This window comes from Eurosta solidaginis, chromosome 3, assembly GCF_040869045.1.
Source record: "Eurosta solidaginis isolate ZX-2024a chromosome 3, ASM4086904v1, whole genome shotgun sequence".
NCBI lineage: Eukaryota > Metazoa > Arthropoda > Insecta > Diptera > Tephritidae > Eurosta > Eurosta solidaginis.
The window spans coordinates 101626216-101653466 of record NC_090321.1 but is presented as its reverse complement, the minus strand read 5'-3'; the positions used below and the strand labels follow the sequence as shown (position 1 = coordinate 101653466).

The 27251-nt window shown below is 39.7% G+C and overlaps 1 protein-coding gene across 16 annotated transcripts in view; it reads left to right on the top strand.

The window, feature by feature from the left end:
* Rgk2 (Rad, Gem/Kir family member 2) overlaps positions 1-15762 on the top strand; it is a 694072-nt gene extending 678310 nt beyond the window's left edge. For 14 of the 16 annotated variants that reach the window (XM_067772880.1, XM_067772883.1, XM_067772873.1 and 11 more), the window contains one exon: positions 14103-15762. In XM_067772880.1, the coding sequence (XP_067628981.1) occupies positions 14103-14261 (159 nt within the window). In that variant the 3' untranslated portion in view covers positions 14262-15762. Of the gene's footprint in view, positions 1-8147; positions 8375-14102 lie in introns of those variants that run through there. The other 2 variants (XM_067772884.1, XM_067772882.1) reach the window with 1 other exon arrangement.
* Positions 15763-27251: the final 11489 nt, after the last annotated feature.

The following is a 27251-nucleotide window of genomic DNA, read 5'->3' as shown; positions in this document are numbered from 1 at the left end:
GCCTTTTCGAGATATCGCCATAAAGGTGGACCAGGGGTGACTCTAGAATGTGTTTGTACGATATGGGTATCAAATGAAAGGTGTTAATGAGTATTTTAAATGGGAGTGGGTCTTAGTTCTATAGGTGGACGCCTTTTCGAGATATCGCCATAAAGGTGGACCAGGGGTGACTCTATAATATATTTGTACGATATGGGTAGCAAATGAAAGGTGTTAATGAGTATTTTAAAAAAGAGTGGGCCTTAGTTCTATAGGTGGACGCCTTTTCGAGATATCGCCATAGAGGTGGACCAGGGGTGACTCCAGAATGCTTTTGTACGATATGGGTATCAAATGAAAGGTATTAATGGGTCTTTTAAAAGGGAGTGGGCCATAGTTCTATAGGTGTACGCCTTTTCGAGATATCGCCATAGAGGTGGACCAGGGGTGACTCCAGAATGTGTTTTTACGATATGGGTATCAAGTAAAAGTTGTTAATGAGCATTTTAACAGGGAGGAGTCCTTATTTCTATAGGTGGACGTCTTTTCTAGATATTGCCATAAAGGTGGACCAGGGGTGACTCTAGAATGTGTTTGTACGATATGGGTATCAAATGAAAGGTGTTAATGAGTATTTTAAATGGGAGTGGGTCTTAGTTCTATAGGTGGACGCCTTTTCGAGTTATCGCCATAAAGGTGGACCAGGGGTGACTCTAGAATTTGTTTGTACGATATGGGTATCAAATGAAAGGTGTTAATGAGGGTTTTAAAAGGGAATGGCCCTTAAGTTTATATGTGAAGGCGTTTTCGAGAGTGACCCAGAACAGCATCTGTCGGGTACCGCTAATTTATTTATATATGTAATACCGCGAACAGTATTCCTACCAAGATTCCAAAGGCTTTTGAGTTCGCCCTGCAGAACTTTTTCATTTTCTTATACTTAATATGGTAGGTGTCACACCCATTTTACAAAGTTTTTCTAAAGTTATATTTTGCGTCAATAAACCAATCCAATTACCATGTTTCATCCCTTTTTTCATATTTGGTGGAGAATTATGGCATTTTTTTCATTTTTCGTAATTTTTCAATTCGAAAAATTGGGCGTGGTCATAGTCGGATTTCGGCCATTTTTTATACCAAGATAAAGCGAGTTCAGATAAGTACGTGTGCTAAGCTTAGTAAAGATATATCGATTTTTGCTCAAGTTATCGTGTCAATGGCCGAGCCTAAGGGCAGACGGTCGACTGTGTATAAAAACTGGGCGAGGCTTAAACCGATTTCGCCCATTTTCGCAGAAAACAGTTATCGTCATAGAACCTATGCCCCCACCAAATTTCAGAAGGATTGGTAAATTTTGTTCGACTTATGGCATTAAAAGTATTCTAGACAAATTAAATGAAAAAGGACGGAGCCACGCCCATTTTGAAATTTTCTTTTATATTTTTATTTTGTTGAACCATATCATTACTGGAGTTGAATGTTCACATAATTTACTTATATACTGTAAAGATATTAAATTTTTTGTTAAAATTTGACTTTTAAAAATTTTTTTTTTTAAAAGTGGGCGTGTTTGTACACCGATTTTGCTAATTTTTATTTAGTACACATACAGTAATAGGAGTAACGATCCTGCCAAATTTCTTCATGATATCTTCAACGACTGCCAAATTACAGCTAGCAAAACTTTGAAATTACCTTCTTTTAAAAGTGTGCGGTGCCACGCCCATTGTCCAAAATTTTACTAATTTTCTATTCTGCGTCATAAATTCAACCCACCTACCAAGTTTCGTCGCTTTGTCCGTCTTTGGTAATGAATTATCGCACTTTTTCGGTTTTTCGAAATTTTCGATATCGAAAAAGTGGGCGTGGTTATGGTCCGATTTCGTTCATTTTAAATGGCGATCTGAGATGAGTGCCCCGGAACCAACATACCAAATTTCATCAATATACCTCAAAATTTACTCAAGTTATCGTGTTAACGGGCAGACGGACGGACGGACGGACGGACATGGCTCAATCAAATTTTTTTTTCGATACTGATGATTTTGATATATGGAAGTCTATATCTATCTCGATTCCTTTATACCTGTACAACCAACCGTTATCCAATCAAAGTTAATATACTCTGTGAGCTCTGCTCAACTGAGTATAAAAAAATAACCCTTAACGGGCAATAACACTTTTTAGAACAATGAAACTTGTTTTAATGTTTGTTGCTCTGTTATATCTTTATTTTAAAATAAACAGTTTTTGTAGGGAAATCCCCATATCTGAAGGAAAACTGCATTGTTATCCGCTAAAGTTCATTATTAGGAATACGGCGCTTCCCAAGGCCGTCGGTTCTATGTACCGGAGCGACTCGGGATTTTTCCCGACCAAGGACTGCCATTTCAATGTAACCCCATTTAATTTGTTGTGTCCCTCCCACAAATTGTCATTTTCCCAGCAGCTCCTTGCAGCGGGACTGCTCCATATTCTCTTGCTCCGGGAATGTATCAAACCCAATCCGGGTCCGTCTCCTGACCCCGGTCCTGAGAAATGGTTTTGCTGCATCTGCCGGAAAAGAATCTTTTTAGGACGGTCATACTCTTGTCAGTGTGTCTCGTGTAAGGAATGGTTGCATCGGACAAGTTCTTCTGAGCTAGACCCCAAAACCAGACGTCCACGTAACTTCTATAAATCTTTTGTGGCTCTTTGCTGTTCACGCCCTAGGGCGTCCCGTAGTTTGCGCCTTAGCCCTCTTAGTCCCTACCTCCATTTGCACCGTTTCCCAGCACAGAATATATCGCAAACGTTACTTACTCGCAGAGTGACGACGTCTCCCCCTATGCACTTCAGAATTCTGCAGTTAAACTGTAATGGATTAACTGGGAAGATCACAGAGATAGTCGACTTCATGAAGCGGCACAACATCCGCATTGCTGCGATTCAAGAGACTAAACTCACAGCAAGATCTGCATTGCAGACCAGTTCTAGGTATAATGTCCACAGAAAAGATCGCGAGAGCGGAAATGGAGGCGGCCTTGCGTTTATCATACACCACACTGTGCAATATCATATATCTGATCCCGACATCGACCGCAGGGACAGTGTCTTAGAACGTAAAGGATTATCTGTCCGGTCGGGCGATGCAAACCTAGAAATCATCAACATCTACGTCCCTCTTCTCACCTGTTGCCCCAGTGGATACCGCCCTGATATCAGCGCCGTACTCACTGAAAACAATCGCACTATCTTAGGCGATTTCAATGCCCATCACGATCTATGGCATCCAAACTTGCGGGTGGACAGTAGGGGTGAAATGTTAGCGGATCAAATAGAAGAAACGACGTTCTGCACAATAAACGGAGACGCCCCCACACGTATGGTAGGAAGCTGTCACAGTTCGCCGATATTTCAATCGTGAGCGCAGAACTCTTAAACTGCGTCAACTGGCAGCCGATGGTAACATTGTCATCCGACCACCTGCCTATAGTTATTTCGCTCGAGATTTCCGCCGACTTCATCGTCGCAGAAAAACGCACTTTCGTTAACTTTAAAAAAGGAAAGTGGGACGAACACAAATCCTTTACAGAAAACCGTTTGCTGCCCTCCCTATCCCAACTGATGCCCGCCAAGGGGAGCGTGCTTTCCGCAAGGTCATTGAATCCGCCTCGGCTCGGTTCATTCCCGCCGGTAGAATTCCCGAAATTCGGCCCCACTTCTCGGCATAAGACAGCTCGATCCCGGTGACCCCCAAATAAGGGCTATAAACCAACGCATCAGATTGCTTGTGGATGAAACCAAGCGGGCGAAATGGGAGGAGCACCTAAGCGGTTGTAACATCTCTGCCGGTGTAGGTAAACCTTGGTCCACTGTAAAGTCCCTATCGAATCCGTCTAGGCAAAATGATAAAGATTCCATCGCCTTTGGCGACAAAGTGCTGTCGGATGCAAAAAAGTGCGCGAGCGTTTTCTGCCGATAATATATAATGCATTCTACGGTCGACAAAAATAGAGGGAGGGCCAACAGACACGCACATAAACATAAGTTCAGCGCGTCACCAACTACCATCACCGCCAAAGAGGTTGAGGATGCCATCGGTCATGCTAAACCATCCAAAGCAGTGGGCCCAGACGGCATAGCCATGCCGATGCTTCAAAGTCTAGGGAAAGAGGGTTTCAAATATTCAGCTCATGTTTTCAACCTGTCTCTTTCCACCTTTGTCATACCCGAAAAATGGAAAGTGGCCAAGGTGGTCCCGCTACTGAAGCCTGGGAAACCAGCTAACATAGGAGTCATATCGCCCGATATCTCTCCTATCGCCAGTAGCCAAGACGCTTGAAGCCATTTTGCTCCCCTACTTCAAAGCAAATTCGCAGCTAACCTGCCATCAGCATGGCTTCAGAAAACTCCATAGCACCACCACTGCGCTAAATGCCATCAGCGCCCAAATAAATTGCGGTTTAAATCAAAACCCCCACCATAGAACAGTACTCTTAGCGCTAGACCTAACAAAAGCTTTCGATATGGTCAACCATGGCACGTTACTGCAAGACCTGGGAGGGTCTACCCTTCCCACATGTCTTAAAAGGTGGACCGCAAATTATCTGGGTGGTACACAGGCAGCGGTGCAGTTTAGAAATGAAACATCAAAACCAAGAAGAGTTAAACAGGGGGTACCACAGGGTGGTGTCCTATCCCCACTTTTGTTTAATTTCTACATATTTAGGCTACCTTCGCCACCAGAAGGAGTTACTATCGTTTCCTACGCCGATGACTGCACAATAATGGCCACAGGCCCAGGCCCAGGGATGGATGAGGTTTGCAGCAGAATAAACGGCTACATCCCTGATCTCTCCAGTTTTTTCACCTCGCGAAACATGGCATCATCACCGACTAAATCCTCCGCGACCTTATTTACAACATGGACGTCCCAAATGTTGACCATTTTGAACATCCACGTCGATGGCACTACGCTACCGACTGTCCTACACCCCAAAATCTTGGGTGTGACGTTTGATTAGGATCTACGTTGGCAGCCGCAATTGTTCCGAACATCCAGAGCCGTAATAATATCCTCAAATCCCTTGCTGGCAGTACTTGGGGAAAATACACAGAAACGCTCATTACCACATACAAAGCAATTGGCCAGCCGTTTGCGTGCTAAGGCCCCCTATATGGTCGCCAAGCCTAAAAACTACCCACTGGAAGAAGCTACAGACCCGCCAGAATACTGCGCTCAGAACCGCCACGGGCTGCCTTCTTATGCCCCCAGAACACCATCTACATAATGAGGCGAGAATACTCCCCATCAGGGAGAGAAATCAGATGCTAACCAAAAAGTTCCTGTTGAATACCCAGAAACCTGGGCATCCCAACAGACATCTGATTGATGAGCCAACACCGCTTATGGACTTAAGGAGTCATCTCCGTAAGCATTTTGAGGAAATACGGCACCTGAGAACTCATCTGTATGAAGCAAAAATACACAAGCAGGTCCTTGGTGAACTCCACAAACAGGCATCGGACCTTTATGTCGGGAATTGCCCGGTGAATGCAGTACTCAGGGAACAGTACCCAAAACTTGCGAAAGAGGAACGCATACTCCCCAGGGAAATGCGAGTCACTCTGGCTCAACTTCGTTCTGGATAATGTAACAGGTTAAACTCTTACATATCCAGAATAAACCCCGACATGCAAAATGTATTCCCGGCTTGCAATGTGTCCCCAAATGACACCAACCATCTCTTTAATTGTAATGTGGAACCAACGCCTCTAACACCCCTTTCATTATGGTCCACCCCTGTCGAAACAGCAAGTTTCCTTGGACTCCCGTTAGAGGATATTGACGACAATTTGTGATCGGTCGCAGCTATTAGGTGGGGCGAAACATTGCTACAACAACAACAACAAGGAAATACGGCACCTGAGAACTCAGCCGTATGAAGCTACAAAATACAAGCAGGTCCTCAGTAAACTCCACAAACAGGCGTCGGACCGTTATGCCAGGAATTGTCCGGTGAATCCAGTACTCAAAGAACAATACCCAAAACTTGCGGAAGAGGAACGCATTCTCCAAAGGGAAACGCAAGTCACTCTAGCTCAACTTCGATCTGGATAATGTAACAGGTTAACCTCTTACCTGTACAACCCCGACATACAAAATGTATGCCCTGCTTGCAATGCGTCCCCACATGACACCAACCATCTCTTTAATAGTAATGTGGAACCAACGCTTCTAACACCTCTCTCATTATGGTCCACCCCCGTTGAAACACCAAGTTTCCTTGGACTCTCGTTAGAGGATACTGATGACAATTTGTGATCGGTCGCACCTATTGGATAAGGCGAAGCACTGCTACAACAACAACAACAACAGTGGAAGCCGCTATATCCTTTTTGGTTCTTTTGAACGAAAATGAGTTCATAATAGAAGCATATACCTACATATGTACTATGTATTATTGCTCAGCCTTATAACACTATTAACCACACAAAGCATATAAAAATAGCGTATCAAGTGCAGAGCTGGGTATGTAATGTTGGATTTTACCCGAACTTATACTTTTTTACTTGTTTCATATAGTTTCACTAGCTGTGTTATTTTATATCTATAGACGTTTACGCTTAAACTTTATATGGACTGCTAAGCGTCAAACTTTATCTACTATTGTGAAATTGCCGCGCATAAAATTAGTATGTACTACTAAATTTCAATACGTATTACACGTAGATTCAACTAAAATATGTGTCTATGTTTCACCTCTACAATAATTCTCTGTAGCACCTATTAAAATGGTGCGTGTCCACAATTCATCGCAACTGATTCAGCTTTATGTTATACACATCCATACAACAGAGGTTTGTGTCTCCGCTTTTCGGTAGAACATGTTGTGTAGCTACCCTACAAGAAACGCTGATAGTTTTCTAATACACTCACACTTGTAATTAACAATGCTGATCCTGCGATGACGTAAACATTGATACTCAAATTTATGTATGTTCCTTTGTTCGCTCACGCATGTCCGCATGTTCCCAACGACAGCCTATAATCATGAAAAAGGACTCAAACTGGGAAGGCTTCGGACACCTGGTACAGAACAAAAGAACATACAGCAGATACCATAATGCATGTGAGACAGATACATAATTCTCAACGGAATTTTATGTATGCGAGAACAGATTATCCGATTTAATCATGTTGTCACTACTGACTGTCATATGACAATCAAATGATTATCACGGTTATTTTGTTATTTTTTAAATTCCGCCATTTTCAAACGACGAAAACCATATAAAAAATAAGTTTAAAAATGAAAAAGAGAGCATTTCAAAGCTCCATGCTAAAAGAAAAAAAATCGAAAATAATATTAAAAAATACCAAAAGCTGTCGGAATGTATGGGGCGCACTCAAAAAATTGATACGCGTGGTTATTAGTGATTCATTTTTAAATGTGTTTCCGCATGAGGAAAGCGCTCTTCTGTTGTTTTGTTATTTTCTAAATTTAAATTGAACATTTTGAACTCGAATTCTTATAAAACTATTTATTTTAAACAAATAAGAAACACGTATGCTTTTATCACGTACAAAATTAATAACATAATGGAATAAAGTAAATAAAAAGCAAAAAGCATTGTTTCATTTTTGGCGGAATATAACAATGGTCATTTATGATAGTATAACAGTCAAAAGTGATATCTACAGTAAACTATTATTTATGATACTTTTTGATAGTTAGAGTGTCAGCACTGATCCAGGAAAAGGAATGAGAGTGAGCAGTACGGCTATATACTTAATCAGTAGGCCATGTTAGTGTATAAGAAGGAGACAAAAACTCACGCATACACAGTTGTTTACATCACATTTGCGCAAGTCCCCTTAAGTTTGTGATAGAAAGTTTGTATGAGGCGCTGATCGTTAGGTTGACATTGCTGACAATCAGATGATAGTCATATGATAGTCAGTGTTCTTGTAGGGTAGTTGGGTCTCCTAAGCATTATCTGTGGCAGCCCTGCCAGCCACCTATCAACGACTAGCACGGAGTGGTAAACGAACAACCACAAAAATACATTTTTGACATTTCATTGTATCTTGTTATGTTATTATTCTTCTTATACTTTCTTAGCGACTAGACGTGTCGAGTAGCTTTAAATTGAATTAAATTAATATTTGTAATTATTAATAGGTGCTATTGAATAAATTGAATGAAACAACAAAGTGGTGACCCCGACGTGATCTTCAACAAGAAGATATTTCAGTTTTCGACACGTTTACAAAGCGTTTTACCGTGGTGTAAAATCACGGAAAATTTCCAACACGAAATTCAACGAATTCGCGAGGAAGCATATAGCGTCACAGAATATTTTTAAAAGCAACAAATTAGCGAGAAGCGAATGAATACATTCAACGTAGGGAGAGCATTTTGAACATATATGTAATATTCCTATATTGCTACAAAAAGCTAATTACATTCCCAAACATCAGAGTGCCGATATATTTCTGTTTAAACGTTTTTGTTTTCTTACGACACTACACGACAGTGTGATGGCGGAATTGAGCGATGAAGTATAGCAGCAATTGCAACAGGTTCAAACTGGTTACTGCGAAACACTTACATGTCTTCGTCGACAAGAGTAAACTGGCAAAGTATGCACGTACTAATTTCAGTAAGTAGAATCCGCAGTTATGGTTCGCACAACTAGAGCGATCATTTCATTTGAGCGACATTACATCGGACGCCGATAAGTTTGACTGGGTAACTATACACTATAATTATAGTTTTGCTAGCAGTAGAAGATCTTGTTACTCAACCCTCAAATGAAAATAAATACACCACTCTAAAAGATGGGTTACTAGCGAAATTTTCTGAATCTTCAGAGAGTAAACTACGGCGATTGTTGCGAGGCGGTAGCACTGTGGGTATGAAGCCGTCTGAGATTTTATCGTAAATGAAGCGCCTCGCACCGGACCCGATCTCGGCAAATTAGCGCTTATTGCTGACAAGATGTTAGAAGCAGTCAGCTCTAACTCTCTTAATATGATAGCGGTACAGGGAAACGTATCAAGTGTTGCTACACCTTCGGTTAACGCGTTGTCGAGCGACGGCAAGTCCTTGGGGGAAATTGTCAATACACTTAAGTCACTATCTGAGTCGGTCAAGAAACTGCAGATCGACATCAATAAAAGTAAGAATAATCCGACAAAACGTTCAAATTCCCGGGCTCGCTCCTCCAGTAGGTAACTAGTAATGATGGAGGGAAACATCTGTGTTATTTTCATACCAAATTTGGCGATAAAGCACGCAAATGTCGTCCAAATTGCACGTACACTAATTCGTCAAACTAGAGCCGCTGCTGCCAGTCACGCTGGTGGGTAGCAGCGATAACAGAACCAGCAACAGAACTAACCCGATTGATGATTCACTTCATGAAACACGACTACATATATACGATCGTCACAATTGCTTCCAGTTGCTCGTAGACTCGCGTTCGATTATTTCCGTCATACCACGTAAATTCACTAATTTAAAAGTAAAACGAAATGAGCTTCAGCTGTATGCTGCTAACCAAACAGTCATCCAGACATACGGAAACCATATCCTCAAACTAGATTTAGGGTTAAGACGAGCGTTCAACTGAACAATTACCATTGCCGGTACTCATATAGCGATTATTCGGGCAGATTTTCTGACTCACTATAATTTATTAATTGACTTAAATCAACAACGTCTAATTGACAATACCACTGGTCTTACCACAAACGGAAAATTAGTCGACACTGCCGAGTTTGATATTTCTACAGTTAACAGCGCTAACGATTTTGCAGGACTTTTAATACGTTTTGTAGAGATTACAAAACCCTCACGTAAATTCAACAATAATAGTAGCAGTAACAACGTAAGACACCATATAGAAACAAAGGGAAATCCAATTCCGATCCGCGACGTTTAGCTGGGGATAAGCTTTCTAGTGCAAAGAATGAAATAAATTTTCTTATCGAAGTGGGTATTTGCCGACCCTCAAAAAGTCCATTGGCAAGCCCACTCCACATGGTCGAAAAAAAAAGTCGGGAGGTTGGCGAGCTTGTGGGGACTATCGTAAATTATATGCGATCACCATTCCAGATCGATACCCAATTTCCCACATCCATGACCTATCAGAGAAATTATACGGAAAACTAATTTTTTCTACAATTGACTTGGTGCGCGCATATTATCAAATATGGATATGGAAAAAACTGAGGTATGCACTCGCTTCGGGCTTTATGAATTTCTCTACATGCCGTTTGGGCTTAAGAACGCTACTCAAACCTTTCAAAGGTTTATGGATGGTATTTTTACAGACATCGATTTCACGTACGTATATATAAATGATATTCTGGTAATGTCCACGTCAGTACGAGAGCATGAAGATCACCTTCACACAATTTTTTCATTATTACAGCGGCATGGTTTGACAATTAATGTGAATAAGTGTCAACTTGAAAAACCTGAAGTAATTTTTTGGGGTATATCATCAACGGCGATGGCGTACGTCCACCCGACGAGCGAGTAGGAGTCATAAAGAATTACAAACCACCTGACACATTTTTCGAACTTAGCCGATTCCTCGGTATCATCAACTACTATCGGCGGTGTATTCCAAAGGCATCACAACTACAGTCGCAACTGAGTGAGTTCACACGCAACATGCGAAAGAACCACAAACGTAAAATCAACTGGACTAGCGAAACTTTCAAAGCTTTTGATGATTGCAAGCGTAGTTTAGCAGAAGCTACGATCTTGGCATACCCAGCTCCAGATGCAAAGCTTGCAGTGGTAAGTGATGCTTCAGAGATAGCGATCAGTGCGGCGTTAGAAAAACTTTGCGATGGCATTTGGCAGCCTCTAGGGTTTTTTTCAAGAAAACTTATTAGTACTGAAAGGAATTACAGTACTAACGATTGAGAGCTTCTGGCCGTCTGTGAAGCCATACGGTATTTTAAACATATGTTGGAAGCACGCGTGTTCGTCATCAAGACAGATTATAAGCCACTTATTCATGTCTTTAAGCAGAAACCGGAGAAAGCGTCGCCGCGACAGTTAAGACAGTTGGACTACATTTCGCAATTCTCTACGATGATTATGCACGTATCCGGTGACTCTAATATAATAGCTGACACCCTGCCATGTCTGAATGCTATTTCAATGCCAACCAGCGTAAATTATTCGGAGCTTGCGGGGGCACAGGCCAAAGATATTGAGCTACCTCTACTTCTACAGGGAAGCACTTCGCTAAAGTTACAAACCATGTATTTCGAGGGCAACAGCGTTTACTGCGACATTTCTAGTGGAAATATAAGGTTATACGTACCTAATGAGTTGCGAAACAAAGTATTTGCATCGGTACATGGACTTTCACACCCGGGTGGTAAGGCAACCCTAAAAAAACTACGAAAAAAGTATGTTTGGCCTTCGATGTGCAAATACGTGGTGCTATGGGCAAAGGCTTGTTTACCTTGTCAACGGGCAAAGATTCATAGACGCAACTCTATTTTACCGGATAAAACCGACATGTCGCACAACAGGTTTGATCACGTGCACATTGACATCGTTGTAATGCCCCAGGTAAACGATTATCGTTACTGTTTGACTATGATCGATCGATCTTCACGGTGGCCTGAAGCCGTTCCCCTGCAAGACATATCTCCGATGACTATAGTAAACGTTTTTTAGACTCATTGGATCGCTAGTTTGGCTGTACAAAGACCATCACGACTGACCAGAGCACACAATTTGAGTCAGCACTTTTTAGAGCTCTCACGAACATGATCGCATGTCAACGCATCCACACCACAGCCTATCATCGCCAATCTAATGAGATGATAGAGCGATGGCATCGATCCTTCAAAACAGCGCTCATGTGCGACCCAGCGACTCCATGGCCAGATCTACTACCGACCGTGTTACTCGAATTACGAACATATCATAAGGAGGATCTTCGAGCTTCCACTGCACAAATGTTATATGGTGGTCCAATCAGATTACCCAGTGAGTTTTTTGAAAACCTAGGCAAAACTATCGATCCACAAAATTTTCTGGACAAGCACCGCGAATATATGCGCAATACTCGGCCTATTCCAGCTGCTCATCATAGCTCGAAGACAAGGTTTTTTTGCTCAAAAACTTATATGACTGTTCGCACGTACTGGTGAGAACAGATGCAGTTCGAGAGCCCTTAGAAGCTCCTTACACCGGCCCCTACGAGGTTATAGACCGTCCCACTGATATAGTTATTAACGTGAAGATGCACAACAAGAAAGTTGCTTTATCGGTTGACAGATTAAAGCCAGCTTTCATTATACGTGAAGATACAGACACCAGTTCCGATGAGTCACCTACGAAACCGATCCCTCGAACATACAAGAAGTCAAGGCGCGTATGATTCCTGGGGGCCTACTCTGTATTGCGATGCGAAAGAAAAAATACGCGAAATCGCAAAATCGGTACTCTGTATCTTGACATTCGCATGTATATTTTGACTTTCGCATTCACATTTTGCCCATTCGCAATTTTTCTCCCTTTTCGCATTGCCGGCACTCTGTAAAGCGAAAGCGAATGTCAAACAGCATTCATTTTCGCATTTTTCTTGCTAAAAGTAATAGGCATTCGCATTGTTCAAATATGTAAGTATTAATTGATGATTTTATACATTGATATCTTTATATTCATTTAAAAATATATAGGACAACTCAAAAAACAAAACAAACACAAAAGCAACAATTTGTAATCCTAGTGGACTTAAAATACATAAATAAATAACACTTAAATCGAAACCACTTTTTTATAAAGCATTTCTATTGGAAATCATGTCATTTTTTATTTGTTCTCTGATACAACTAGCAATATTTCCCATTCTATGATTTTCCACGTTTTCTGTATTTATCACGTTCACTTCTTCCAGTTCAATTTCTGAACTGGGAGGATTTCTTCATTTAAATCAATCCTTTCTTCATTTAAATCGTTCCATAATGCTACAGAATCCTTTTTTTAATTTGTTCAACAAAAATTAATCGTTTGCCGAAATTGTACTCGCCTTGTTTATTTTGTTCTCTTTCTTTGAGTTTGGTCAGTGATGCATACTCAAGCAAAAAATTAGCGAAAAATAAAAAAGCGACATTGTTAGCGATGCGATAGCGCTACAGAGTTCCAATTACCTTTCGCATCGCAATTTATTTTCGCATCGCACTGCCTTTCGCATCGCAATACAGAGTAGGCCCCCAGAACCAACAGTGACTCCGTCATTAAAAGGGGATTACTGTGACAGCCCTGCCAGCCACCTATCAACGACTAGCGCGGGGTAGTAAACGAACAACCACGACAATACATTTTTGACATTTCATTCTATCTTGCTATGTTATTATTCTTCTTATACTTTCTTAGCGACCATACGTGTCGAGTAACTTTAAATTGAATTAAATTAATCTTTGTAATTATTAATAGGTGTTATTGAATAAATTGAATGAAACACCAAATATCTAAGCGCGGATAAGCGTTTTATTTACGCGCAAACGTCGTGTAAAAAAAAACACCGCTATTATTAAAAGAAGATTCGAAGACATTTGAGCCGTTTATTTTGAAAGTGGCACAAGTCATTTCATGTTGTTTAGGTTCAGTGGTAATTTGTTTATATCTCTCCTCGCCTCCAGTTTTTTAGAGTCCAATATCCAAAAGATGCAATTCTTATTATTATTTTGTAATTGTAGAACCATCTATATATGCATTCGTTCAAAAATTACAATGCATTTAAGACCATGAGTTGGAAATGACTTATGCCACTTTCAAAATAAACGGCTCATTTATCGGGGTTATTTTTGTCCCTTTAAGACCCGGTTTTTCAGTGCAAGTTTAAACTCCAGTTAAAGTAGACTAGAGTTTAACCCTGCCACTTCGGCCGCTTAAGCTGAGATGAGCAGCAAAATTTGTTGTTATCGAACAAAGTGGCAAGGTTAAAGTCTAGTAAACTTTAACTTAAGTCTAAACTCGCACTGAAAAATCCAGCCTAAAACTATTTGTTGCATCTGTTAACAATAAAACGTGCGATAAGTGTTTGTATTACCTATCAACTTACATACATACATATCCCTCCTATTTATTCTATAGATGCGTTTAAAGGAAATACGTGGGAAGAAAGCTATCTCATCGAAGCTGAAAACCTCTCGAACACACCTATCTCTTCATATGGCTAAGGAAATTCTACAAAAAATTTGCCTCAGCGATATTTCCAAATCTAAAAGCTGTGAGAATTTACATGTCTTATAAGGATAATATTACAGATGGTTAAGTAATAAATATACTTTTATAAAACACTTATATACATACGTATGTACAAAAACAAAACTCGTAGCATAATACAAGTGTATTGGGTATTTTGAGTAACATTTTATATTGTATTTAGCCATCCTTAGCAACAAGGCAGCAAACCCTATTAAATTCTGAGCTTTTTATTTAGTCATAAACTAAATAAATAATCATTAAAAACTCACATTTAAAGGCTAGCCAAGGTTTTAAATTTCACTTTAAAGTCAATTTCATATCGCCGCTGAAAATCAAGTTTTAAAGTCTATTGTTTCCGAAAAATAAATACATTTTTATACCTTTCATGAACATGAAATGGTATATTAACTTTGGTCCGATGTTTGTAACATTGAAAATTATAGAAGATAGACTCGCCATTATGTATACCGAATTGATCAGGGCGACGAACTGAGTTGATATAGCTATGTCCGTCTGTCTGTCCGTCAGTCTGTCTGTTTGAACGCAAACTAGTCCATCAAATTTTGAGATATCTCAATGAAATTTGGCACAAGGATGTATTTTTGCATTATATTAGACATTTGTCGGATCCGGTAGGATCGGACCACTATAACATATATCTCCCATACAACCGATCGTTCAGATAAGACGATTTTGGTCATAATGCCGTAATTTAGAAAGTATAAACGTGAAACTCGGTGATATATATTCTAATATATCATAGAAGATATCCTGAAAAAATCACTTTGATCGGAGCTATATATAGTTATATCCCATACAACCGATCGTTCAGATAGAAAGATTTTTGGCCATTTCTCCCTTAATTTAGAAAGTATAAACGGGAAACTTAGTGATTTATATTTTAATATATCATAGAAGATTTCCTGAAAAAAGTTACTTTGATCGGAGCTATATGTATATAGTATATACCTATCCCATACAACCGATCGTTCAGACAGAAAAATTTTTGGTCATTTCTCGCTTAGTTTCCAATATAAAAACTTGAAACTTGGTGATATATATTCTAATATATCATAGAAGATTTCCTGTAAAAATCATTTCGATCTAGATATCCCATACAACCGATCGTTCAGATAAGGGGTTTTTTTCCATTTTTTATTTTATATTTATCTTAAAAATCGTTTAGGTATGTACATCTGTTCACTATTTATTTCTTATCTTATACATCCGATTATTTGGAGATTACGAACGAAGGTATGAAGCCTTCGGCACAGCCGAGGACAGTCCCGTCCTTACTTGTTTCACATTGTTTTTGTATAGACTGTAAAAAGAGTGAGCTCTTGAGCTTAGTACTCGATATTTGCATATTACGTAGAGCAGAGCCGGCCAAAAGTTGCACATTGTGCAATTTGAGTTCGTATTTTCACACAGACACTAACGATGTGCGATCACGATCGTTTGTCGTTCGCTTGTCACTCACTAAAATCAACAGTGAATGCAAAAGGAAAAGTCCATGCTACTTTTTGGGCACATAATAAAAACAATATGCTGCAATGTTAAAGTGACTTTTAATACGTTTTAGTTAGTATTATTAAGCTACTTTGAACATATATATTAATATTGACAATATAAATATTAATAATTAATAATAATTAATTAATTATTAATAAATATTGACAATTTAATATATGTTACTTTTTATACGTTCTACTTAGTTTTATTAATTTTTATACATTTGTTTTATTGAATAACTTTATGTTTTAAAAATATATATTTCTATCTTTACATTTGCTTTGTTTTATGGTTCTTTTTTAATGAAAAAGTGATTTTTTTAAGTAAATTTTGCATTGAAGAAACACCATACCTTCTTTTATAAAAAATTTGTATCTGGCTAGCTCGACCTCCACGTTCTTAGTTATATGAATATAAGTAAATATTGTTAGGATTAGCTTGAAATCAAATAACCAGAGTCCTTTTTAATTTCGAACTTCACAGTCCACATTTTCTTTTAGCACACTGTGGGGAGTTGTCACTCAATTTTTACACACACTTATGCAATTGTTTTAGTATTTGTGTGGCCGGCTCTGACGTAGAGCAGAGCCGGCCAAAAGTTGCACATTGTGCAATTTGAGTTCTTATTTTCACACAGACACTAACGATGTGCGATCACGATCGTTTCCTTTCGCTTGTCACTCACTAAAATCAACAGTGAATGCAAAAGGAAAAGTCCATGCTACTTTTTGGGCACATAATAAAAACAATATGCTGCAATGTTAAAGTGACTTTTAATTTAATTTTTTTTTTTTAATTAAGTTCCTTTGAACATACATATTAACATTGACAATTTAAATATTAATTAATTTTTAATAATTATTAATAAATATTGACAATTTAATATAAGTAACTTTTTATACGTTCTACACAGTTTTATTTATTTTTATACATTTTTTTATATTGATTAACTTTATGTTTTGAAAATATATATTTCTATCTTTACATTTACTTTGTTTTATAGTTCTTTCTTAATGAAAAAGTGATTTTTTAAAGTAAATTTTGCATTAAAAAACACCATACCTTCTTTTATAAAAAAGTTTTATCTGACTAGCTCTACCTCCGCGTTCGTAGTTATATGAATATAACTAAATATTGTTAGGAGTAGCTTGAAATCAAATAACCAGAGTCCTTTTTAATTTCGAAATTCACAGTCCACATTTTCTTTTAGCACACTGTGGGGAGTTGTCACCTAATTTTTACACACACTTATGCAATTGTTTTAGTATTTGTGTGGCCGGCTCTGACGTAGAGCATTCAATTGTTAACTCAGTGAGCCCTTTTACTCAAAATCGAGAAAAATGCACATTCACTCGCCTGGCAAGATGACGCCGATATTATATCAAGAAAACTAAAAAAGGCAGCAATTTAAATTGGACTTTTTGAGAAATAAGTTCTTCAAAAGTGCTGTATGTGTTCATTTTTTGTCTACAGCAATAAAGTTATTAATTTCGTTGAAACAGTTCAAAACTCAATTTTCAGTTTTCTCAGATTTCACTTTTTAGCCTTTACTGCTTTTTTGCTAAGGACGCCCATGTCGTATACTTGTAGAACCAATATAGACTTTAAAATTTAATGAACTATTAAATATAAGTTTTAGCAAAATGTTGACTGCAATGCAAATCTGTTACCTGTGCTTTCAATTCTAAATTGGAATATTATATGTCTAAGATCTTCTATTTATAGTATATGTAAGAATTTGTAATCGTTTGCAATAAATCGAAAGGAAATCTACAAATTTCTAGCCGACTGGGCAGATGTTGCCCTGCCAACACCTTTCTATTTTAAAGGACTAAAAAGTTTCTATTGCTGTGTCTTCCTCTCCCATCTAATCCTTGTCTCCCTCTCCGGCTACTCGTTCCTCTTTCCTTTTTGCCACTTTCTCTTTTGCCCATACATATATCTCTCTTTCTCCACTTACCTTAAGAAACTCTCACCATTCATACGATTTTTTGAAGAATGATATTCTATGTATTAACCTGAGCAAAAGTTTACCTATGTATATATCACTCGTTTTATTGTAAAATGATGTAATTAATGCAAGTTTTTGATTTTTCGGGATATTATGATATATTTCAATAACTGACTGACGACATTATGTTCAGTCGATTTAAAACTCAATGAGATCAAAATAGCGGAAATATATGTATTTGCATCTTTATTTTATAAATTTTGGTCACTGAAAATGATTTGATTTTTGAATTTAAAGTGAACGAGTAAGACGAAATAAATCTGTATTCCACCATAAAAAGTTTATTTTTTTCGATTTTTTATACTACGATTCATATCAGAAATGCTCCGTTTGAATTTATCTTGAAAGTTGTGTTTGGCTGAATATTTTTTTTATAGTAAAGCAACAAGTTTTAAATGAAAAGCGCAAAATAAAAAAAAAGCGAGTTCTCCAAATTAATATCAATGTATTTTTTAACAATATATTAACCTAAAAATTTAAGTAAATTTTAAATATTTAATGAGCTCGAGGCCATATACATATATATTCAGATTAAAACCAGGATATATTTTATATATATGTATATATATTAAATTTTATTTAGTCGATATTTCGACCTCAATCTGAGGTCATTCTCAAGAACTCTTGGGTGAAGCTTGTCGACATTTATAAATCTAAGGCCGAAAATAATCAGAAGATAACTAAAAATTGAAGTTTATCCTAGAACCTTTCAAATTGGTGTAACTCTTCCAGTGCCCCAGAAATTAGCCGCAGAATTAAACTATCTAAAATGACAAAACTATAATTGCGTTTCCCCCAAATGTAAAATGTTGCGCTATATATCTTTACAAAAAAACGTGCGAGGTGTGCATGGGTGTATGCAGTTTGAAGTGCTATTCAGGGTTTGAATTACATCTACTAAAAAAATTAATGAAGTTTACTGTAGATGCTCGTATTCGTTAATTTCAAATCAAAACAATGCTTAATTCCCTTTTTTTTTTTGTAACACTCATAAAAGTAATTCAAATTAATCGAGAGAGTTAACCGATGTATTGATTGAGCTCAATTATGTTTTTGTATATACATACATATGTATATATCTAGTTATGTATTTATATGCTTATACCATGATTCAATTACACGAGGTTTCGCATGTATCTTTTTTAAAAATGTGACACTCCGCACTCATGGTTGTTTCTAAGAAGAAGTGGAGAAGGGGAAAATTAAATCCCCTTTTTCAAAAACGCACAAATTCAACAATTTTGAGACATGTCGATTGATAAAGCTTTAGCCAGGGGCTTTGCTAGAGAATGTGGCCGTAATAAACAACCTGTTAGTCACATTTGACACTAAGGGAAAATGATGGTGTGCATAACGCGTCATAGATAAACCCTAAGATGGATATATGGACTACGGTTTAGGAGCTGAAAGCTTCTCGGCTTGTATCTTCCAAGCAGAAGCACTGGGGTGTTATCCTGTAACAATGTATATTAGAAGAAAAATGCGTTTCAAAAGTTTTCAAAGCAAACAATTTTTTTTTTATCCGAAAAAAACTTCTTTCGAATAGAGTTGCATAATAACACTTACTCCTGCTGCGCTCATGATGCTTAAGTCCCCCATCACTTCGTCTAACATCGTCAGCAGCTGAAAGAGGTCGATTTAGGCTGCAGCTAACTACGCAACAGGCACCGATGGATGCAGCATAGGTGGTCGAGTTGCATCATATAAGAAAACGAATCTTTAGGATCATTGCCACAATCACTGACCACTGGCCTGCATGAAGAAAGAACGGATATCCCTTTTTACTGCATTGGTATGAGTTGCGTCGAGGAGAGCTGCAAAGAAACTGGCACGCACTGCCTTTAGCTATGCCCAGCTTGGGGACACGCTAGGTTTCAAGCTATTGGCAGTTACACACAGCCGGAACTTCCGGAAGTTGACTAATACTCCGTAAACGAGATCTGGGAGCTCAAACAGCCGAGCCAAATGTTTTGAAAAGAGCGCCGAACAACCTTCTGACCAGCAGCAAGAAAGTGCATCAAAACAGCACCTCGTTCTTTACTTGCGGGTGTTTAGCATACGGGCAGCACAGCAAGCAGGATTTGCGCTTATTGTGGCATCTGCAAAATAATTACAAAGTTCAAGTACTCAACATTGTTACAAAATTGTGTTTTTATTTGTAATTTACCCAAAATTTACAGCAAAATTATTAAATTTCTTTTAAAGTTTTGTTCATTATTAAGAAAGGAGTTTGAAAAGAAACAACACTTTTCATTTTTTGGAGCGACTTGGGTGTTTAGAATGTGAAAAGCACATGGTGGTTGAACAAAGTTCGATTACTCACTTGGTCTCTCTTCACTACACTCAAATCCGAAATTAAGAGAGTTATGATTTTTCTTTAAACGTTATAATTGTTTTAATTTAATAATTATTGAAATTAACTTTAAACTTTAAAGATAAACTATGTACATTCATATAAAAATATGTGTTGTATATGTAGATATATAAGATTATGACACGTTACAATAGAATCGCGTCCGCGGTTGCCGGTTGATAGTGCAAGACTAGCGAATGCAATCTTGTTCCTGTGCGATGGAAGTGGTGGGTGTTCGTTCGCCATTCCATTCGCCGCGCACGGCTGCGCATAGTAATTGCCGCCGTCTAATGGGATGGGGCGGCTTAAACATCCTGCTCGCCCTGCAGGGAGGTGCTAGTAAGCACCTTCTGTAGCTTTTGAAAGGCGCGGGGTATCTAAGGCGCAACTGGCCTTGTTGCGCCGTTTGCGGACTTGGTTGGGTGCGCGTGATCATGCGCTTGGCCGTTCGTTCGGGCTTAGGGATTGCCGCTGGTTTCTTCTCTTGTTCGATCCGCTGCGCGTGGTAGCAGTGGCAGAGCCGACACTGAACGCAGCTGTCGATCTCTGCCGTGGGAGCCAGATGGGTCTCGTCCTGGAAGTATAAGAGCAGACAGAGGAACGAGAAGTAGTTGGAAATAGCGGATGATAAACGGAAAGTTAATACTGAAAGTTAATTATACAAGGAAAATGTATATAAGTTAGAGCGCTGTGCTCGAAGAGTGCTTCATTGGAAGGAAGCAGAGTATAACTAAGGGGCGCATGACAAGCCCATTTTGGTTTCGAACCTCTACAACCCGAATATGATTGTCAGGGCTGGGGCGAACGTTCTCGATTCGTCCCAGACGCCACTCGGTGGGTGGGAGCGAATCTTCTTTAATTACGACGAGGTCGCCTGGTCGAGGATTTCGCTGTGGCGTTTGCCATTTATAGCGCTTCTGAAGGTCCTTCAGATAATCCTCTTTCCAGCATCGACTGAATTGGTGATGAAGCGCTTTGAGTTTTTCCCATCGATTTATCCAGGAGAGGTCTTCCGCGTTTGGCTCAGGAATGGCTAATAGCGGTGCACCTCGAAGGAACTGACCCGGAGTGAGCGCTGTGAAGTCAGCTGGATCCTGGGATAGTGAGGTTAGAGGCCTCGAATTGAGAACTGCTTCAATACGCACCAACAGCGTCGTGAATTCTTCGAATGTAAAATTGAGGGATGCAGCGGTCTTTTTGAACTGGGTTTTAAAACTTTTTACTGCGGATTCCCACAAGCCGTCTATATGAGGGGCATTGGGTGGAATATACTGCCAGTTTATTCCCTGGGGGCATATTTCTGGACAATGTCCGCAGAGCATTCGTTAAGAAATTTAACGAAGTCGTGTTCGAGTGCGCGCTGAGCGCCAATGAACGTTTTACCATTGTCGCTCATCTGTCTGCCAACGATTCGGGCGAATGCTGCTCGAATGGCTTCGGTGGTAAGGTCCGAGCATGCCTCGAGGTGTACTGCCTTTGTGGAAAAACAGACGAATACAGCCACGTACCCTTTTATGATAGTGGTCGACCTCAGAATCGATGCTTTTATTTGGAATGGACCTGCGAAGTCTACTCCGGTTGTGGAAAAGGGGCGAATGCTGCTCGAAAGGCTTCGGTGGTAAGGTCCGAGCATGCCTCGAGGTGTACTGCCTTTGTGGAAAAACATACGAATACAGCCACGTACACTTTTATGATAGTGGTCGACCTTGGAATCGATGCTTTTATTTGGAATGGACCTGCAAAGTCTACTCCGGTTGTGGAAAAGGGGAGTGAGAAATTGCAGCGCGCAGGTGGTGGCGCTGCCATTATTTGGGTGCGCGTTTTCTGTTTGAAAAGCGTGCACGATTTGCATTGGAAAATGCATTTTTAAGAAGAGGCTTTAGTTTTGGTACGTAGTACTCTTGCCTCACCATGTGGAGCATCAACCGTATTTCTGCACGAAGAAGCAGGCGGTGTAAAAACTCCAGATACAGCTAGCATAGCCTTGAATCCGGAGGAAGGATTACTGGATGCTTCTCGTTGTATGGTAATGAAAAATGTTCCAATCGGCCACCGATACGTAGGAGGTCGTCTCCATCGAGAAAGGGATTAAGAGCCAGAAGGGAACTCTTCTTGCTAATTGGCATTTTCTTTTGTAGGGCGCTCTTTTCCGCCCCGAAATGGCGAGATTATGCCATTCCCGCAAGCCGCGTTTTTGCATGTTGCAACTGTTTGTGGGTCAGATGGGGATTATGTGTTGTTGCCACCGATTTGAATTTGTTGCAGGCATTGCTCGCAAAGCGGAACACGTATGCAATCACACGGAGGGCTCGGGAATATGAGGAGAAACGTTGAAGAATATCGTCCTCTTCTTCGAGTGTGTGATATGCTTCGACCTTGCATTTCTCGGGTGGAGAAGCGCTACCTGTTTTCGGCTTTGGCTATGCCGAAATGTGGCAAGAAAGCCATTGTGGTCCGTGCCACTGAAACTGTTCTAATATGGCCGGGTGATTAGCCGTTAATTTCTTTAGTATAAAACCATCTGATTTTAGGGCTTTAATCACTTGAACGAGTGATTCAGTGGCGTTATCGATGGTGTGACTTCCTGATAGGATGTGGTCGACATACGCCTGCGTCTTGAGAATTGTTGAAGCCAACGGGAATGTCGCTTTCGTGTCATCGGATAGTTGATGCAACGTACGAATAGCGAGATATGGTGTACAATTGACGCGGAATATAACGGTTTTTAGATTGAAATCGCTAACATTGGAGTTGGCCGATTTCCGAAATAGGATTCGCTGAAAATCTTTGTCGTCCTCGTGTATGAGGATCTGACCGTACATTTTTTCAATGTCTCCATAGAACACATACTTATGCATACGCCACTGTATAATTAGTAGCATGAGATCTGGTTGGAGAGTTGGACCAGTGTATAGCACGTCATTCAGGGATTTGCCTGACCCAGATTTTTTTGAGGCGTTGAACACCACACGAGCATTGCTGGTGACCTTATATGGTTTGACTACCGCATGATGTGGCAAGTAAAATGAGAAGACCTTGCCATTCGAACTTATTTCGCATGGTTCGGTAGATTCCATGTGATCAAGGTCGAGATATTCTTGTAACACATTGTTGTACATTGTACCTAACTCCCCCTTTTTCTGAAGCGATCGCTCCATGCTTAAAAACTGCTGCAGAGCTACCGGGCGGGATTTGCCGAGGTAGAGTTTTTCAGGAAACTCTTCCTTGAATGGAAGTCGCACAATATATCGACCGTTTGGTGCACTTGTCGTGGTTGTTGCATATATCTTCTCACACGCTTGATTCTCGGGGGATATCTGTGGAGGTTGTGGAATTTCCTCCTCTTCGCCAAATTTTCTCAGTTGAGAACTGAGTGTCTCGTTTGACGCTTGGACTTGTGTCGAGAATGACACAACATTTTCAGTTATTGGACCACTGAGAATCCAACCAAAAATGGTTTGTTGCGCAAGTATGTTACCGCACACCTTTTATATACCTTCCAGCAGAATTTGTGGAAGTATGTCGCTGCCAATGACCATGTCAGTCTGACCTGGTATATGGCAACTGGGATCAGCGATCTCAAGGAGTTGGTAATGCTGCCAGATTTTGCGACTAATGGTGGATGTTGGCAGATTCTTTGTCAGTTGCGGCAACACAATGGCATGAGCCTTTATCCTTTTCATGGCCTTGGATGCAACCCGTTTCAAAGGACAAAGCTTGGAGGACCTTTGTACGACTTGTCCACCCATGCCAGAGATTTCGAACTTTGAATGTTTGAATGGAACTTTCAACCGTTTTTGAAATGAAAGTTCTTTCCGAGACCTGATCGATAAGGGCCTTAGTTGAAATAGTTTCCCTTCGTGTTCGACTGCGACCATAGCAGGAAGGAAGGAGACTTTGATTATCATTGGCTGCATGCAATGATTGAACCGGTGCGTGTTTTGAACAACACGGTAGCTCCCTAGAATCGGAGCTATTCTGCGTTTGTCGAACGGGAGATGTTGACTCAGCAGTTGTGTGCTGCACGTTTGGTGCATTCGTTCGCGGGGTGGAACATGGAGCTTGGGGGCTCGCATGCAACAGCGTGTGACGCCGTTGATGACATGTCGAAGATGACCACTTGCTCGTGTACTCATTGATGATATGAGTGCTGCTAAGGCGGTTTGTACATAGCTTAGCTTGTTTTACGAATTGTGTCCGGTTTTGCACAGACATTCGTTTGAATCGTGGACAGAATCTAATAAGGTGCGGGGAGTTGCAACATTGGCATGTTTCCTTTTTAGATTCTGCCACAAGGGTTTGCGTCCTGTTGAAGGACCTGTTTTGTGCAGAATTTTGATGAGCGACTGGTTTTTGTTTGCTTGGTTGAAGACTATTGACCCCTTCAACGACTTCATATCTCGAGGTGAGAAAGTCATTCATTTGTGACCATGAGGGTAGATCTCTTCGAGAAGAGAGGGATTGTTCGCAAAGTGACAGGGTTGTTTCGGGAATCTTCGATGAACAAATGTACACCAGAATCGGATCCCAAATGTCTGTCGTAACTCCTTGGGAGTGAAGGACGGATAGGCAGTTGTTTATTGTATTTTGCAATCTGTGAAGTTGCTCACTGTTTTCGGATTGAATAGAGGCAAGAGTCAGTAAGGATTTGATCTGGTTGTCAACCAAGATACGCTTGTTTTCATATCGTGACCGTAAAGCTTACCAGGCAAGGTCAAAGTTATCATTGCTCAACGCATATTGCTTGACGATGGAGCCGGCTTTGCCTTGCGTTTTGTACCGGAGATGGTACAATTTCTGAGCACGGGAGAGCCTTGGGTGGTTAATGTACACCGCTGTGAACATATCACGAAAAGCGGGCCATTCTTCATAGCCACCATAAAAGGTCTCCGTGTCGCATGCTGGGACTTTGAGGTAAATATTTGCCTCCGCCGAGGGTTGTTCCACGCGGAGTGGTGGACTCGGCGTTGCCATCGTTTTGATCAACGAGAGTTGATCGGCAATCTTTGCTTTTGTCACTTCATACGTATGAAGACAGGCGCATTGTTTGCCTTGTACTGAACTCTTGAAGTCTTCAGGGAAACTTTCGTCTGGTTTCGAAAATACTAGATCGCAAACCGATTGAAGCCGTGCCTAATAAGCATCTAGTGATTTGTCCTTTATCATGAGATACGATTCGGTGTGATCTAGAATCGGTGCTTCGTTAAATTTTGCACAGTTGATGTTGACCTTTCCTTGGCCGTTTCTTCCTTTGGGTCACCTTTTGGTTTTGTCCCGGTTTCGGATGTTTTTTAGGGACTGAGATGCATTTCACGCAAACTTTTTGGTTTTTACCAAAAAAAACCGAATAAATATTTGTTGGCTCAGAGAACGTTTGCAAAATTCGAAGAAAAATTGCTCTTCGTGCCACAGAAATTTAAAAAGGGAATTTAAATTGGTGTTGTTGGCGGTGTTTGTGTTTTTTTTTTTTTGAAAAAATATAGTCAAGCTGCAAGTATGCACCGACGCACAGTGGCGCCTTTTGAGTTTTTTCTTTGCAAAAATCATAACTTTTGAACCAATGAAGATATTTCAAAAATTTAAAATGCAACTGAAAGCTAGTTATTTGAAGTTTTAATGGGTGAAAGCTCAGAATGTCACAGCTACTTCAAAAAAATTCGTCAAAGTCGAAAATTTTTAGAAAAATGCAAAAACAAAATGTTTTTAGTAAAAAATAAAAAAAATAAAATGAGATTTGTGTTATAATGACGTATTTAAGCATTAAATTAAAATTATTCCCAATGTTTTCACAATATCTCTATCAACTCCTGTTATGCGAGCAGTCACTTCATCGTTTTCAAAAAATCTTCTTGAGGAGTTACCATCATTTGAGGAGTTACCATCATTGTACTTTGGACAGTCAACTCTAAGGCCAATCTCTTTATGGAATGCATCCTGAATTATTTTTTTTCTCCTGTTTTGTTTCTCCTTACATGTTGTATTGTCGTCGAAAACTTATCCTTGTTGTGGTAGTATATAAGCCTGCTTCAAAACAAATTCCATACATATTATCCTAGCATGCAAAGGAGATATTCAATTCTCATAATTTAGTTCGTCAGTTATTGCATCATCAAGTTTTTCAAAGTCCTTTTGGCTCTTGACATTTCATTGTAGATATCGTATTTGTTATTAAGTTCAAAAATTTTCCATCGACCATTGTCAGAAGAAAAGCATGCTCTATTGTAATGACATTCCCCTGTTCAATTTCAATTATTGTTGGTTCTAATTTGGCAATTTGATTTATTATATCACTCACTGTAGCTTTTATGAGTTCCGAAGACTCCTTCTCGTATTTAAATAATATCGGGCGGCACAATATAGTTGATGACGGACTTGGATTTTTCCAATATTCTGAAGCTTCATCTTTTAGTCGTAATGGAACAATAGAAGCCATAAACATATTACTATCTGTAATTGTTTCATCGTCTAGATTTATTCTTTGTTTACATGCGCTTTGTCCTTATGATCCATCACAGCCCCACTTAGTTATCAATGCTAGCTCCTTTGGCAGTGACTTCAACTTTTATTCAGTAAAACTTTGAAGGAGTCGTGTAGACGTATGATCCATTAGGTTTTGTAGCTCAATTTCAGCTGATACTTCGGTTATTTTGGGACTTAGAGGAACTGCTTCTTTCTTGGCTTGAGTAATTTTTTTGTATCCAGGTAAAATATCGGCACTGCGTTGCAATAATGACTTACGCAATATAATATATTTTTTCTTCGTTAAACCGAGATCTATAAAGAGCGCCAAAGCTTCGTCGGGAGTGTATTTCCTAGGTAGCGCATTTGGTGGTGTGGGAATGCTGTTTTTGATCCTCATCAGTCGCACTGGACTTACTACCGTAACTGCTTCTGTTATATGAGACTTCACGTTTTCTTCGTCTTTTTTATATTTAATAGCCAGGGCTTCTGAAGGATGAGTCATGGCCATAGCCTTTGTGGTATCAGACAGCTTCCTTTTCCTTGTATAGGAAGAACACTCTTCTATGGGTTTTGTTGGTCTCCCTCTAGTTGGATTGGTTGACGTGCTAGGCGTTTCTTCGTCCAAAAAAGTTTTGTCAGCTAGCCACTTTTCATACTTACTTAGAAATTTTGAATTGTTGCGATAGACGTCCTTCCA